This window comes from Artemia sp. Qi Xiang Cuo, chromosome 3, assembly GCF_049724085.1.
Source record: "Artemia sp. Qi Xiang Cuo chromosome 3, ASM4972408v1, whole genome shotgun sequence".
NCBI lineage: Eukaryota > Metazoa > Arthropoda > Branchiopoda > Anostraca > Artemiidae > Artemia > Artemia sp. Qi Xiang Cuo.
In genome coordinates this window covers 43,490,118-43,507,882 of record NC_142796.1, presented here as the reverse complement: position 1 = coordinate 43,507,882, position 17,765 = coordinate 43,490,118, and the positions used below count along the sequence as shown (strand labels likewise).

At 34.4% G+C, this 17,765-nt stretch overlaps 1 protein-coding gene across 1 annotated transcript in view; it reads right to left on the bottom strand.

Moving 5' to 3' along the window:
* Positions 1-17,765, bottom strand: part of pug (pug C-1-tetrahydrofolate synthase, cytoplasmic) — a 105,784-nt gene that overhangs the window by 26,351 nt on the left and 61,668 nt on the right. Inside the window, exon 9 of the mRNA XM_089085957.1 lies at positions 3,305-3,519. Coding sequence (XP_088942083.1) covers positions 3,305-3,519 — 215 coding nt within the window. The remainder of the gene's footprint in view (positions 1-3,304; positions 3,520-17,765) is intronic.

Sequence of the window (17,765 nt, the reverse complement as noted above, 5' to 3'; positions counted from 1 at the left end):
GGCCAGTGGCAAAGTTAGCTAAGTGGCAAGTGGATAAGTGGAAAAACATACCCTAAACTGACAAACATCTCACCATAAAATTCAGAATATCAGTTAGCCCTACTGTAGATGTTTCAAGCTCCTATCTACAAAGATGTGAAATTTGGCTTTTTTTCTGAAGGATCCTCACGAATGTGTATTTATTTGTTTTTTTTTGTTGTTATTTTCTCCCAGGGGTGATCATATCGAACAAATGGCTCCTATAAAATAGGGAGAAGGCTCATTTGAACGCTAGATAAAAGTTCCATTGTCCTTTTTTCAATAGTAAAAAAGACTGTACCATGGGGAAGCAGTGTTTTCCGACATTTTGTAGTACCAAGCAACGATCTTGCCCCAAAGAGGGCCAGATTGCTACCGATTGAGTATTCGAAGATAGCGAATCCCTCTAAAAATATAAAAAACTGTATATTGAGCCTCCCAGTTTCAGAGGAAGTAATGCCGCATGAACATTCATAGGAACGTTAGGAATATTCGTTCCTAAAAAGTTACGAAGTCAATGCAAGATAAATGGTTAACATAGGATTTAATAGTGGTTAATAATTATATTAAAATATAATTTATTTTAACGTTTCATTTGATGAAGTTGATTAACTCGATGTTTCATAAAATTATGTACAGTGATGGGTAATTGCGCATCAGCTATTATGAAGAAGGGGCAGTAAAATATTGAATAAGAAGGGGGGACGCCTGAAAGCCTTAATTTTAATACCCAAATCACCTAACTTTCAGTGAGCCTTCAGATAAATGTAGAAAGGAGCCTGAGAGGGGGAAGTTCGAGATTGAACTCTAGCCCCCCCTTCATTTGAACTCAGCCTGAATAAAGGTGCTGCGGGATGAAAGCTTTCTTAGCATTACAGAAAAATATTTACTTTTGTAGCGTTGATTTTAAAAAAAACTTCCACAATAGAAGTTTTTCAAAGAAAAAGGAAAGAGCTACATTAAATTTAAGAAGAGCGGAAAAAAATCAACTCAAGCGTAACTCAGTAACTCAAGCGTAAAATGAATATAAATAACTATCAATACAGAAGTAAAAGCGAAAACGAAAAGAAATTAAAATATATAATCAAATTTAAACTTAAGACGAACCAAAATCACCACAAACAGAAGTACGACTAACGTCCTTATGTCTTGTAAGGACGGGAACATCACTTACGCTTTACTGAAAACATTTCTTATTTCATGCTGTGAGTCTTCATTGGTCATAATATGAACAAAAAAAGGAAAGGAAATCATCATACTAACTAAGACTGTCGAAAAAATTAAACAAATGTCTGTTCAAAAGAACTAAAAATAATAAAAAAAATTATTTAAAACAAAACGAAACCATATAATTTTAACAAAGATAAATCAGGTTTTCAAGCTTAGTTTTAGAAATAACGATTAAACAAAAGACCAAATAAAAGACCGATTAAAACAAACAAAAGAATTTTTTTTATTATTTTCGAACCAGTACTGTGTAAAATAAACTTAGTGTTCAGTGTCAAAGATTTAGGTTATCTTTAAACTTAGAGCGCAGAGAACAGCGTTTACCAGACCACCATAGGACGAGAAATTTGATTGGTCAAAAACGTAGCATTTTAAAGGGACTTGTCTTCCGGCCTATTACACGGTACACTTTTCCTTCTAATCTGACACCACTTTCGAGGTGCTTCAATCTTTTGAGGTTTTACAGTCTGTTACAATCCTGTTTCAAGGTGTTGCAAAGAAGGAATCATTCCTTAAAGCACTAAGGCCACTAAAGATGAAATCTGATTCTCTTAGTTGGCTAAGTGGACACATACACATCGGTACACGACTTTAAAATTTAGGAAAACCTACAATGCAAAAGACTTTTGATGTTGGTATGCACTTTTAACACTTAGCGAGCGCAAAGCTTGAAAATAAAGAATGTGTGAAAATCAGCAGAAAATGAGAAAAAAATGTTTCATCAAAGAGCTCTAGAAAGTGTAACTTTCTTGATATTGTTGCAAAAAAAAACAAATACTGCCAGGACTTGGCAGTAAACTGGGAAAATAAAGAAACGCAGATCCAATGATTAAGATTATTTAAGAATATAACCCAAACAGCTTGTTATCAAATAGGAACTGAAAACAAATGTATATATCTTTGAACTACTAGAAATCTAAGCTGTGCATTAATACGTTTATTATTAAAAATTAAACAGTTCAAATTATTAGTTAATTGAATTAACTATAGTAACATATTTTCAGATATACCTATTAGGTTATGCTGCTTTCTTGTCTTTAAAAATATCACTCTTCCTACTGAATCTTGACATATTCTCACTAGCCTATATTTTTTCAATGGCAAATGGTGGTAACACCGTATTAATTGCTAAAATACTTGGCTACATAATGAAGGTGGCTTTTTGTGGTAACGGGAAAGGTTCCCATTTGTTTCTTCTCACGATTCAAGTGTGGCAACAAAGAAGAGAGCCTACGTGACGATACTATCTCAATAGTTGCATAGCAACCAAACTAAAAATGAAAGAAAATTCCAGTTTTCAGGTTTGAATAGACCGAAGATGGTGCCAGGAAACAAAAAATGTTTTCATTTAGAAAGCCTTAGAGCCTTAATAAAAGTGTTGAGTGAAACCAAGGGACAGCCAATCGCCATTATCTCAGGTGTAAAGCTAGACTCACCGTTAGTATTTAAATAATTGACCAAACTCTCAGAACAGTGTTTCTTAATTTTGCCTTATTGTTTTTTCTTTTTCTTTTTTTACTGATTTCAAATATTTTTTCTGAAGCTTATATCAACTAAATGTTTTGGTCTGAAAGCTTTTCAAGGTTTTAGGTGACCATATAGTTTTAATTAAAAAGAAAGATTGCAATAATAAAAAAACGTACGAAACATTATTTGCAAGATCTTCCGATGCTAGAAAAAATGTTTCTAAACTTCAGACATAGAACAAAAAGTAGCCTTGGCCAATCATCTTAAACACTGAAAAATATATTATATTTCAAAAGTTCAAATCCCTCAATTTTGCAAGAAAAGAGAATAAACTTTAAAAGTTTTTTCACAAAACTGTAGACGACTGAAAAATATCGACTTCATTTTGGGTATCAAGAGCAGCAAGGAAGGGAAAACCTCAAACTGATCTAAGAGAGGCATTCCAGGGCACTTTCGAGGGCCACTCTTGTATTTATTTTTGCTCTAATGTTATTCCTGTTAATATAGCCGACTCAATTAAAACATCCTACATCCCTGCCTCATCAATTCCTACAAATTTTATTTTATAAATTTTAACTACCAAAATTTTTACCTGGATATTTGAGAAGGACCTTCTCCCTTTAGTTTCTGGAACAAGGCGTCCAAACAGAGCTTTATCTGACTGAGTATTTTCGTGGAACATACGAGCATCGATTTGTGCTGCCAGAAGGTTGTTCGCAATAGAGATAGCATGAATATCACCAGTTAAATGCAAGTTAAATTCTTCCATCGGGATAACTTGCGAGTAGCCACCGCCAGCAGCACCACCTATAACAAAAAAAATATGAAATTTGATGAAATGAAATGGAAAATTATAATGAAATGAAAAACGTTGATGGATGGATTAACATATTGATCTTTGCCTGGAGATACTTACCCCCGGCTGGATTCTAGATACAACGGGGCTGGCGGAGGGTCAAGAAGCGTCATTAATCCAATAACTTACTTACTTAAATTAATTGAAAAAAAAACTTTTCAAAAAAGAAGTTTTTTTAATTCAAAGTAGAGGAGATACTAAACTTAAGGTCAGCAGAAAAAAAAAACTATAATAATTTAAACTCAGATCGACTAGAAATTTCTTATTAAAGAATAAAAGTGAAAATCTAAAACGAATAGAAACTAAATAAACAATTATATCAAATAAATATACAACAGGTATTAATATAAATGAATAAACAAATTTTAAAACGAGTAAAACATAAACGATATATGACAATTAAGCTTAAAACGAACAAAAAACAAGAGTTTGACAACTACCCCCATCCCTAACTGTAAAAGAATACAGCCAAAGGCACCATTGGAACTTTACTTAAAACTATAAGTGTCTTGAACAGTCTTGAAAAGAACAAATTAAATTAAAGGGAATATTTGACATTTAATGAAATTAATTTAAAAACTTTTTCCACGAGACAAGTTTTTCCAAGAAAAGTGAAGAGCTCCATTAAGCTAAGAATCAGCAAAATAAAGTCAAAAAATTTTCCAAGCATAAAACTACCACAAATCAATATAAATAAATAAACGAATCTCAAAACGAACAGAAATTACAATAAATAGCCGAGTCAAACTCTAAACGAGAAAAAATTGGCATGAGTAGGGCTGATAACCCCTATGCTTTACTCCAGACCAGAACACAATTAGTGCTTTATTAAATACAAAATACGTTTTAAATTTTCTTTAATATATGACAAATTGTAAAAAAAAAACTTCAATTAAACTGACCATCCACAGTCATTTGTTGGTTTTTTTTTTTTTTTTTTTTCAGTAAAGTGTCAATTGTGTTCCGGTCTTGAGAAGGGTTTTAAGTTATGCCCTGAGGGCACAGGAGGTTTTTATATAAAGAGTCGTCGTATAATTTTCGGAGGGGGATCATAGGACTGGTAGTCAGAATTTATAATGCCCTTTTTAAGAATCCAAGTGACTGGAGGGCCGCTACCCCCTTCTTCCAATTTTTATTTTAGACCAGGGCACTTCGTACAGAAGAGTATTCGTAGAAACATCAAAAGGGGCTCATTGGATTGGAAACTGCAACGCCTAGTTCCCTTTTTAATAATCGAAAGTGATTGGAGAGCAACCAGTCCCTTCCCCCTATGTCCATCATTTCCCATACGAGATGTGGGGGGGGGGGGTATCCACCCTCCCATCACTCCAAATATCAAAAAGGGCACAAAAACTTCTAATTACCAATCCAGTGAGCCCCTTCCGAAGTTTATATGATCACCCTTTCTATATAAACCTTATAAGCCCCCGGGGCTAACCGTCCCCTCCTTGCCGGGAGGGCTCTGGGGGAGGGGGGGTATCATCCTCACAGAAATAATTTTTGGACCTTTCAGCTAAGTTGAACAAAATGAATATTTCAAAATGTCTATTGGGTGTGTTTGGGGAAAGGGTGAGCGTGTGAGGGGTGTTAGTTGCCCTCCAATCACTTTCGACAATTAAAAGTGGCACAAGCCCTTCCAATATCCAATCAAATGAGCGCTTTTCAAAGTTTCTACGAGAACTCCTTTAATACGAAATGCCCTGGTCTAAAAGAAAAAAACAACACGAAATAAATAAATGATGTATTGTACCTACATCGCTCTTTACTTGCACAGCGCTAGTGCACTGCCTATGATTAATTGCTAAAATTAATAAATCAACATGAAAAATGTCTGGGTGGGGGGCTGAAAGCACAAGATCAGCTCGAGATTTTATTTCACTGTAGTTTTTTATTTTATGTTCAATGTTGTAATAAGTACAAAAGAAAACATTTGTAATAAAGAATTTTAAAGTTAGGGATACGGGCAGTAGCCTAACTCTTGTTTCTGTAGAATTTTACATTTAGGGATACGTCAGTAGCCTAACTCTTATTTGTAGTAAAAACTATGTTTCTTAAATAGTCTTGAAAAGAACTAATGAACTTAAAGTGAATATTTGATATATAATGATGTTGATTGCTGAGAGCTGATCAGTTCAATTATTTATTTTACTGTAATTTTCATTTTATTTTCAATGTTGGAAGAAGCGCAAAATAAAATATTTCAAATATAATTCGTTTTCAGTTAAGCGCCAATGACGCTTTATACTTTTACAGTTAAACAAAGGGGCAGTAGCCAAACTCTTGTTTGTAGTGATTTTGTTCGCTTTAACCTTGATTTGCATATTCAATTTAACTTTTACTGATTTAAGTTGTATTCATTTATTTATATTAGTGCCAGCTGTATATTTCCTTGTTATGATTTTTTATTGAATTTCTGTTCGTTTTAAGTTTTATTTATTCTTTAATAGTAAAGATATTTGTAAGTTTTAACCTTAACTCAAAGTTTTAAATTCCGTTAGAATTAAATGTTCATGTGTATATTTTACTTTTCGGAAATGCTGGGAATAAGGAAAAGCTTACCATCATAATCTTCATGGTTGAAGACCTAAAGTCCGAGGCTTAAATCCCCCACCCCCTTCCAATCTCCCTGACACAAAAAGTTCGCTATTACGAACGATTTGGCCAAATAGTGACCGAAACTCTAAAAACGGAAGTTTGATCACAGTAGATCAAAGGAAATGTATATTTTTGCTGATTCTATACATATACAATTCATTAACTTCAATATAACCAATGAAAGCTATGAGTCTGAGAAAATTTGCCTTATTTTAAAAAAAAGGGGGCGGAACACCTTCAAAACGTCAGGTAATGTAAATAAATATCACCGCATCAGTTTCAGCATGTAAGACTACCATGCTATAGAGGTTTCAAGCCCTATAAAATGTAGAATTTTGTTGTTCTTTTTTCAGAAGAAAGATAAAGTTTTTTTATGTTGTTTTTTTCCAGGAGAGATCGTACCAGACCAAAGGTCCTAGAAGATCAAGAAAAGGCTCATTCAAAGGGGAATCCAAAGTTCTAATACCCTTTTTCGCTGACCAAAAGTAATTAGGTTGAAAAAAAAATGCAAGTTTTCAGAAAAACTGCATTTTTGGTATCTATTACATTTAATTACCTAAATATGACATCATACCATTGTCCTGACCCACCAACTGTGCCATGCACAAGTGGTATATTCTGCCATTTTGTGGAGCAAAAATTTGATTTTCCCCCAAATAAAACCAAATTCATATGGATTGATAATTCGAAGATAGAACATTGATTTAATAGCATTGAAATTCAAAATATAAAAATTCCTAGCTTTATTCTTAAAATCCTTGAGCATCCCGTTTAAACGCGTAAATTAAAATAAAAATCAACTGTAGGAGAATCCAAAGCTGTTGCATTTAAGACTGATTTGTAGTTAAGTCATTTTTTACATGCAAAGCTTCATTAATAAGAAAAATATTTAGATTCTAGAAATGGCTAATGCCCTATGATATTAATTTAATTTTTGCATGCAAATACTTTACGCTCAATTTTTTTCATAGTCTCAGTAATTACAGAATATTAGTTTTTTCCAATCATTAAAAAAAAAAATAAAAGAAAAGTCATTATTAAACAGTCAACAATAAAATGTACCCTTTTTAAAAGAAGCTGTAAGTTATGTGAAATGACGTCATCTTGTACTCTCGCTGTAATTGGCTAACATCCAAAAGTCAGCTGTGCCTCAGAAATGTATCTAACAAACTCATTCGCTATTACATCTCATTTCATTTATAAATTAACTTTATTGTTAAGAACAACTCGTAATTTTAATTTTGTGAAGCATTGAACAGAGAAATGGCTAGTGCGTTTGAGCTTGTTAAGAATTCTACACAACGTTATAATACACGAGCATCAAATAGGCTGTTAAATTTAAAATTTCAATATGACTTTGACATAGATGAAGCTTGTGAAACTAAAGATGAAGCTTTAAGAAGATGCGGCTATGAGTTTTCTGACATTGAATCAGATGATGAGTGGAAAATGCCAGAAGAAATCTCAGAAAATGAAGTAAGAGCCAGAAAAGCCAGTCAAATTGCATTGGGAAAACGAAGAAAGGTAAAGATGAATAGCGTCGGCCAAAAATTATTACAAACTGAAGAAAGGAAGAGCAGCATTGAGTCAAGGTATAACCACAAAACAAAACCAGACGACACTGAACAAAAAGAACCGCACACCCAAAGACGTCACAGAATATGCAGCAATAGCACTACTAGAGGTGGGCAGATCGCCAAAAATTACAGAGAGAGAAAAAAGAACTATGTGCAAACTCTGAGAAATAGAATTGAAGCACTTGAAAAAGAAAATAGAATGATAATGGAGGAAATAATCCGCTTTAAGTTTCTAGTTCAAAGTTGAATCAACATCTCAAACATCTTTTGGAAATTCCATGCCTTGGTGGCCAAAATCTTTGTCAAATTCATTGAAATTTACAGTATTTCCGTTTAAAAAGAAGAAGCAAAATTTATTTCCTTTGGACTTATTAAATTTTTTATTTTTCATTTTTCTACATCAAATAAAAATATAAAACTAATAAAGCATCTTAATTATATTTAGATGTCCGCTGGATTTCCTTTCTATTTAGTTTGTAGTGTAGTGGAGTATAGTTATTGAGTGGAGTCCAACAAGGTAGCTGCTTTGGACCAATTTATTCTGTATATCTATTAATGATTTGACTAGGGTAACTCGACGTAGTACAATAAGCTTGTTTGGGGATGATGTAAAGCTTTACAGCTATGTCTCATTCCTAGATGATGTGGCTCTTTTACAGATAGACTTAAATGCATTAATTAATGGGTATAATTCCAATTGCATGCTTATTAACTATTAACTAGGGGAAGTGTCAAGAGGTGAATTATCTAGCAAGAGCAGTAGCATGCCAGAATCACATTGATAATGTAGAGGCACGCTCTCCTGATTTTGTCACGGATATCGGTGTTATTTTCGATAAGTTTGACACACAAGCATTAGATGTGCGTAATCATAGTAAAGAGCGATGTAGGCACAAAGTTTTTTTTTTCTTTTAGACCAGGGTACTTCGTATACAAGACATTGTCGTTAGAAACTTCAAAAGCGGCTCATTCGATTCGAAATTGAAAGGGCTAGTGCCCTTTTTAATAGTCGAAAGTGATTGGAGGGCAACCTGCCCCCCTCACCCTGACGCCAATCATTTTCCCCCGCCCATTTAATCAAAATCTTTGAGGACCGTAGGTGAGGCTGACAACCCCCCCCCCACAGCCGGCAGGGCACGGGGTATCAGTTGGGCCCTGTGCACACTGGAGGTTTTTATAAAAAGGGTTATAGCATAATTGTTGGAGGGGGGTTCATTGACTTGTAGTCAGAATTTCTAGTACCCTTTTCAAGAATCAAAGTGATCGGAGGGCAGCTACCCCTCTTCCTCCAACTATTTTTGTTTTAGACCAAGGCAATTCGTATAAAAAGAGTTGTCGTAGAAACATCGAAAGGGGTTCATCTGATTGGAAACTCCAACGCCTAGTTCCTTTTTTCTTAGTCAAAAGTGATTGAGTGGCACCCAGTCCCTTTCTCTCTATGTCCATCATTTTCCAAAATACATCAAATAAAATTTTGAGATAGCATTTTATTCAGAGTAGTTAAAAGCTCCAGTAATTGTGTATTTAAAAATAACAACCCCCACGCCCCTCATGAAAAGGATTGTAAGTTATGCCCTGGGGCATATAAAATTTAAACAGAATGGGTGGTCGTATAAACTTCGGAGGGGGTTCATTGGATTGAAAATCAGAAGTTCTAGTGCCATTTTTAAAGATCACAATGATCAATGGGAAAATAATCGGGTGGGTAACTACCCCCCTCCCTTTACTGTCTATTTTCCCCAAATACATTTGATGGAAATTTTGAGATAGCCATTTGTTCAAAAACAGTCCAAAGATGACATAACAAAGGCTTTGGAGTTAAAACAACCCCCCAGAGTCTGGGGGCAAGAATTACTACAAAATCAATACAACTGAGTATTAAAGGGGTATGATAACCCAGGCCCTTTTCAAGCTTATTACATAATATTTGACATATGACAACACACCCCAGAGAAGCAACAAGAAGAAGAAGAACGAAAATACTTTGAAAATAGTTTTCACAGAGGAAACTACTATGGGCTAGATTCCGTTCTTTACTATAAACTTTATTATAGTACTAATACAACCGTGAATAAGGGAAAAAAATTTTCAAAATATTAATTTTTAAAACAAAAACTTTCGGAAAAAAAAGTTTTTCAAAGAATTAACGGCCATATTAAAATTAAGGTCAGAAGAAATATAAACATACAATAAATAAAATTAAAAACGACCAGAAATTACAATTAAAGAATATTTGAAACCCAATACGAACAGAAATTAAATAAGCAATCATACCAAATAAACATACGACAGGTACTAATATAAATGAATAAATAAATTTTTAAACGAGTAAAACTGAAATCGAATATGACAATTAAGCTTAAAACGAACAAAAAACAAGAGTTTGGCAACTACCCCCATCCCTAATTATAAAGGAATACAGCCGACTGCACCATTAGAACTTTATTTAAAACTATAGGTGTCTTGAACAGTCTTGAAAAAAAAAAATATTTAAAATTAAAGGATTTTTAATAATAAAATGAAATAAAATTTGATATTTAATGATATTAATTCAAAAACTTTTTCCACAAGACAAGTCATCCTCAAATAACTTGCCTTGTGGTTGTTTGAGGTTGTCATCCTCAAAGGCATAATTTCGAGGGGGGGGTTAGTTGCCCTCTAATCACTTTGGGCTCTTAAAAAGGGCACTAGCCCTTTCAATTTCCAATCGAATGAGCCTTTTTCGAAGTTTCTACGTAACAAATAGCCATTTCAAAATTTCTATTAGATACATTTTTGGAACCCTTACCCTGAGGGCTCTCTGGGAGGGGGGGGGGTCAACCCCAGAAACATAATTTTCGGACCTTTCATTTACGTGGAACAGAATGGCTATCTCAAAATTTTGATTGGATGTGTTTGGGAAAAAGGTGGGCGTGGAAGAGGAGTTAGTTGCCCTCAAATCACATTCGATTATTACAAATAGTCCTTTCAATTTCCAATCAAATGAGCCTTTTTGAAGTTTCTAAGACAACAAATTTCTACGACAACAAATATCTATCAGATGCATTTTTAAAATAAACCTCTGATCACTCTGAATCTTAAAAAGGACACTAGGACTTCTGATTACCAATCCAATGAGCCCGGACCTTTCAGTTAAATTGAAAAATATAGCTATCTCAAAATTTTGATTAAATGTGTTTAGGGAAATTGTGGGCGTGGAAGGGGGGTTAGCTGCCCTCCAATCACTTTAGACTATTAAAATTAGTCTTTTGAATTTCCAATCGAATGAGCCTTTCTCGAAGTTTATATGACAACATATGACAATCTCAAAATTTCTATCAAAAGCATTTAAAAAAAATACAAGATGTCGGGGGGGGGGAGTATCCAACCTAAGGTCACTCTGAATCTTAAAAAGGGAACAAGGACTTCTGATTACCAAACCAATGATTCCTCTCCGAAGTTTATACGATCACTCTTTCTATATATACCTTATAAGCCCACAGGGCATAAGTTACAGCCCATCCCCTACAGCCCTGGACTCTGGGGGGGGGGGTCAACCACAAAGACATAATTTCCAATGCTTTAAAGTACAATTAACAAAAAAGCTATCACAAAATCTTTATTGGATTTTTTTAGGAAATGGTGGGCGTGGGAGGGGGGGTTAGTTGCCCTCCAATCACTTTAGAGTATTAAAAATGACACTAGTCCTTTCAATTTCCAATCCAATGAGCCTTTTTCAAAGTTTCTACGACAATAAATAGCCGTCTTAAAATTACTAACAGATGTATTATGGGAAAATACGAGATGTGGGGGGGGGGCTCATCCACCCTCCGATCACTCTGAATATTAAAAATGGCATAAAACATTCTAATTAGCAATCCAGTGAGCCCCTTCCAAAGTTTAGATGATCACCCTTTCTATATAAACCTTATAAGCCCCCGGGGCATAACTTACAACCCTTGCCCTGAGGGCTCTGGGGGAGGGGGGGTATCATCCTCAAAGACATAATTTTTGGACCTTTCAACTACGTTGAACAAAATGAATATTTCAAAATTTCGATTGGGTGTGTTTGGGGAAATGGTGGGCGTGGGAAGGGTGTTAGTTGCCCTCCAATCACTTTCGACAATTAAAAGGGGCACAAGCCCTTCCAATATCCAATCAAATGAGCCCTTTTCGAAGTTTCTACGAGAACTCCTTTAATACGAAGTGCCCTGGTCTAAAAGAAAAAAACAACACGAAATAAATAAATGATACATTGTGCCTACATCGCTCTTTACTTAGCAGCGCTAGTGCACTGCCTATGATTAATTGCTAAAATTAATTAATCAAAATGAAAACTGTCTGGGTGGGGGGCTGAAAGCTCAAGATCAGCTCGAGATTTTATTTCACTGTAGTTTTTTATTTTATGTTCCATGTTGTAATAAGTACAAAAGAAAACATTTGTAATAAAGAATTTTACAGTTAGGGATACGGGCAGTAGCCTAACTCTTGTTTCTGTAGAATTTTACATTTAGGGATACGTCAGTAGCCTAACTCTTATTTGTAGTAAAAACTATATGTTTCTTAAATAGTCTTGAAAAGAACTAATAAAATTAAAGTGAATATTTGATATATAATGATGTTGATTGCTGAGAGCTGATCAGTTCAATAATTTATTTTACTGTAATTTTCATTGTATTTTCAATGTTGCAAGAAGCGCAAAATAAAATATTTGAAATATAATTCGTTTTCAGTTAAGCGCCAATGACGCTTTATACTTTTACAGTTAGGCAAAGGGGCAGTAGCCAAACTCTTGTTTGTAGTGATTTTGTTCGCTTTAACCTTGATTTGCATATTCAATTTAACTTTTACTGATTTAAGTTTTATTCATTTATTTATATTAGTACCAGCTGTATATTTCCTTGTTATGATTTTTTATTTAATTTCTGTTCGTTTTAGGTTTTAATTATTCTTTAATAGTAAAGATATTTGTTAGTTTTAACCTTAACTCAAAGTTTAAAATTCCGTTAGAATTAAATGTTCATGTGTATATTTTACTTTTCGGAAATGCTGGGAATAAGGAAAAGGTTACCATCATAATCTTCATGGTTGAAGACCTAAATTCCGAGGCTTAAATCCCCCACCCCCTTCCAATCTCCCTGACACAAAAAGTTCGCTATTACGAACGATTTGGCCAAATAGTGACCGAAACTCTAAAAACGGAAGTTTGATAACAGTAGATCAAAGGAATTGTATATTTTTGCTGATTATATAAATATACAATTCATTAACTTCAATATAACCAATGAAAGCTATGAGTCTGAGAAAATTTGCCTTATTTAAAAAAAAAGGGGGCGGAACACCTTCAAAACGTCAGGTAATGTAAATAAATATCACCGCATCAGTTTCAGCATGTAAGACTACCATGCTATAGAGGTTTCAAGCACTATAAAATGTAGAATTTTGTTGTTCTTTTTTCAGAAGAAAGATAAAGTTTTTTTATGTTGTTTTTTTCCAGGAGAGATCGTACCAGACCAAAGGTCCTAGAAGATCAGGAAAAGGCTCATTCAAAGGGGAATCCAAAGTTCTACTACCCTTTTTCGCTGACCAAAAGTAATTAGTTTGAAAAAAAAATGCAAGTTTTCAGAAAAACTATATTTTTGGTATCTATTACGTTTAATTACCTAAATAGGACATCATACCATTGTCCTGACCCACCAACTGTGCCTTGCAAAAGTGGTATATTCTGCCATTTTGTGGAGCAAAACTTTGATTTTCCCCCAAATAAAACCAAATTCATATGGATTGATAATTCGAAGATAGAACATTGATTTAATAGCATTGAAATTCAAAATATAAAAATTCCTAGCTTTATTCTTAAAATCCTTGAGCATCCCGTTGAAACGAGGAAATTAAAATAAAAATCAACTGTAGGAGAATCCAAAGCTGTTGCATTTAAGACTGATTTGTAGTTAAGTCATTTTTTACATGCAAAGCTTCATTAATAAGAAAAATATTTAGATTCTAGAAATGGCTAATGCCCTATGATATTAATTTAATTTTTGCATGCAAATACTTTAAGCTCAATTTTTTTCATAGTCTCAGTAATTACAGAATATTATTTTTTTCAAATCATTAAAAAAAAACAATCAAAGAAAAGTCATTATTAAAAAGTCAACAATAAAATGTACCCTTTTTAAAATAAGATGTGAGTTATTTGAAATGACGTCATCTTGTACTCTCGCTGTAATTGGCTAACATCTAAAAATCAGCTGTGCCTCAAGAATGTATCTACCAAAACTCATTCGCTATTGCATTACATCTTATTTCATTTGTAAAGTAACTTTATTGTTAAGAGCAACTCGTAATTTTAATTTTGTGGAGCATTGAACAGTGAAATGGCTAGTGCGTTTGATCTTGTTAAGAATTCTACAAAACGTTATAATACACGAGCATCAAATAGGCTGTTAAATTTGAAATTTCAATATGACTTTGACATAGATGAAGCTTGTGAAACTAAAGATGAAGCTTTAAGAAGATGCGGCTATGAGTTTTCTGACATTGAATCAGATGATGAGTGGAAAATGCCAGAAGAAATTTCAGAAAATGAAGTAAGAGCCAGGAAAGCCAGTAAAATTGTATTGGAAAAACGAAGAAAGGTAAAGATGAATAGCGTCGGCCAAAAATTATTACAAACTGAAGAAAGGAAGAGCAGCATTGAGTCAAGGTATAACCGCAAAACAAAACCAGACGACACTGAACAAAAAGAACCGCACACCAAAAGACGTCACAGAATATGCAGCAATAGCACTACTAGAGGTGGGGAGATCGCAAAAAATTACAGAGAGAGAAAAAAGAACTATGTACAAACTCTTAGAAATAGAATTGAAGCACTTGAAAAAGAAAATAGAATAATAATGGAGGAAATAATCCGCTTTAAGTTTCTAGTTCAAGGTTGAATCAACATCTCAAACATTTTTTGGAAATTCTATGCCTTGGTGGCCAAAATCTTTGCCAAATTCATTGAAATTTACAGTATTTCCGTTTAAAAAGAAGAAGCAAAATTTATTACCTTTGAACTTAGTAAATTTTTTATTTTTCCTTTTTCTACGTCAAATAAAAATATAAAACTAATAAAGAATCTTAATTATATTTAGATGTCCGCTAGATTTCCTTTCTATTTAGTTTGTAGTGTAGTGGAGTATAGTTATTGAGTGGAGTCCCACAAGGTAGCTGCTTTGGACCAGTTTATTCTGTATATCTATTAATGATTTGACTAGGGTAACTCGACGTAGTACAATTAGCTTGTTAGTGGATGATGTAAAGCTTTACAGCTATGTCTCATTCCTAGATGATGTGGCTCTTTTACAGATAGACTTAAATGCATTAATTAATGGATGTAATTCCAATTGCATACTTATTAACTATTAACTAGGGGAAGTGTCAAGAGGTGAATTATCTAGCAAGAGCAGTAGCATGCCAGAATCACATTGATAATGTAGAGGCAAAATCTCCTGATTTTGTCACGGATATCGGTGTTATTTTCGATAAGTTTGACACACAAGCATTAGATGTGCGTAATCATAGTAAAGAGCGACGTAGGCACAAAGTTTTTTTTTTCTTTTAGACCAGGGTACTTCGTATACAAGACATTGTCGTTAGAAACTTCAAAAGCGGCTCATTCGATTCGAAATTGAAAGGGCTAGTGCCCTTTTTAATAGTCGAAAGTGACTGGAGGGCAACCTGCCCCCCCTCACCCTGACGCCAATCATTTTCCCCCGCCCCGTTAATCAAAATTTTGCCAAAGTAGTTGAGGATGACCACCCCCCCCCCCACAGCCGTCAGGGCCCGGGTTATCAGTTATGCCCTGTTCCAACTTGAGGTTTTTATAAAAAGGGTTATCGCAGAATTTTTGGAGGGGGGTTCATTGGACTGGTAGTCAGAATTTCTAGTGCCCTTTTCAAGAATCAAAGTGATCGGAGGGCAGCTACCCCTCTTCCTCCAACTTTTTTTGTTTTAGACCAAGGCAATTCGTATAAAAAGAGTTGTCGTAGAAACATCGAAAGGGGTTCATCTGATTGGAAACTGCAACGCCTAGTTCCTTTTTTCTTAGTCAAAAGTGATTGAGTGGCACCCAGTCCCTTTCTCTCTATGTCCATCATTTTCCCAAATACATCAAATAAAATTTTCAGATAGCATTTTATTCAGCGTAGTTGAAAGCTCCAGTAATTGTGTATTTAAAAATAACAACCCCAACACCCCTCATGAAAAGGATTGTGAGTTATGCCCTGGGGCATCTAAAATTTAAATAGAAAGGGTGGTCGTATAAACTTCGGAGGGGGTTCATTGGATTGAAAATCAGAAGTTCTAGTGCCATTTTTAAAGATAACAATGATCAATGGGAAAATAATCGGTGGGCAACTACCCCCCTCCCTTTACTGTCTGTTTTCCCCAAATACATTTGATGGAAATTTTGAGATAGCCATTTGTTCAAAAACAGTCCAAAGATGACATAACAAAGGCTTTGGAGTTAAAACAACCCCCCAGAGTCTGGGGGCAAGGGGTGTTAAATTATGCCCCAGAAACATATAAGCTTTTCATGGAAGGGGTGGTTATGTCAACTTTAGAGGAGGATCATTTGATTGAAAATTAAAGTTCTAGTTTCTTTTAAGGGTCAAAATTGATGGAGGTTAACTAGCCCCCCCCCCCATCCCTGACACCCTCTTTTCCCTATACGCATCCGATCAAAATTGTGATATAGCCATGTTGTTCACAACAGTCCAAAGAGCATATAATAATTCCTTCAGGGTGGACACAACCCTAAAGAGCCCAGGGGCAGGGGTTGTAGGTATGACAGTGTGGTATGTTCCTTACCAGGATTACTACAAAATCAATACAACCGAGTACTAAAGGGCTCTGTTAAACCAGGCCCTTTTCAAGTTTATTACATAATATTTGACATATGACAACATACCCCAGAGAAGCAACAAGAAGAAGAAGAACGAAAATACCAAGGAAATAGTTTAAAGAGGAAAATACTATGGGCTAGATTCCGTTCTTTACTATAAACTTTATTATAGTACTACTGCAACCATAAACAAGGTAAACAAATTTTCTAAAGAGTAATTAAAAAAAAACTTTCGGAAAAAGAAGTTTTTCAAAGAAAAGGAAAGGCTATATTAAACGTAAGATCAGCAGAAATAGAAACTTACAATAATTCAAATTCAAAACGACCAGAAATTACAATTAAAGAATAAATGAAACCCAAAACGAGCAGAAATTAAATAAACGATCATAGCAAACATATATATAGCAGGTACTAATTTAAATGAATAAATAAATCTTAAAACCAGCAAAAGTTAAATTGAATACGCAAATCAAGCTTAAAGCGAACAAAATCACTACAAACAAGAGTTTGGCAGCTGCCCCTTTCCCTAACTTTACAAGAATAAATCCTACGGTGTCATTGGCGCTTTACTGAAAACAAATTATATTAAAAATATTTTCTTTTGTACTTATTACAACATTGAAAATAAAATGACAATTACAATGAAATAAAATGTTTAACTGATTTTGACTCTTAAAAAGGGTGCTAGAACTTCCGATTTCCAAGCGAATGAGCCCCCTCCGAAGTTCATACGACCACACCTCCCATATGAAGTACCTCAAAAAAGAATAAAATAAAACATTGACGCCTTATGGCATTTACTATAGGCAACAGTATGGCGTTGCCTCCAATGCAGGGTCCTATGGTGGCACAGCAAGTTTGATCTCAGCTTAGTAATACCAGACACCTTCAGCACAAAAATGCAGGGCAGACGCAAGGACATTATGCTAACTAGAGTAAGTTCTTTACAAGGTTGCTGCAGATGTTACGGCCATGATTCTAAATATATATTTTTTCTTAATCAACAATTATAGACTCAAGTAAACTTACAAACTTTCAGAAAAAGCAGGGAGGGTGGAAATACCCCAAAAATCGATACAATCTGGAAAAAATTGCATAATCAAATTCTAGATCCCCCAGGATCCCTAGACAGAATTTTTAAGCTCCTAAGAACGAAAAA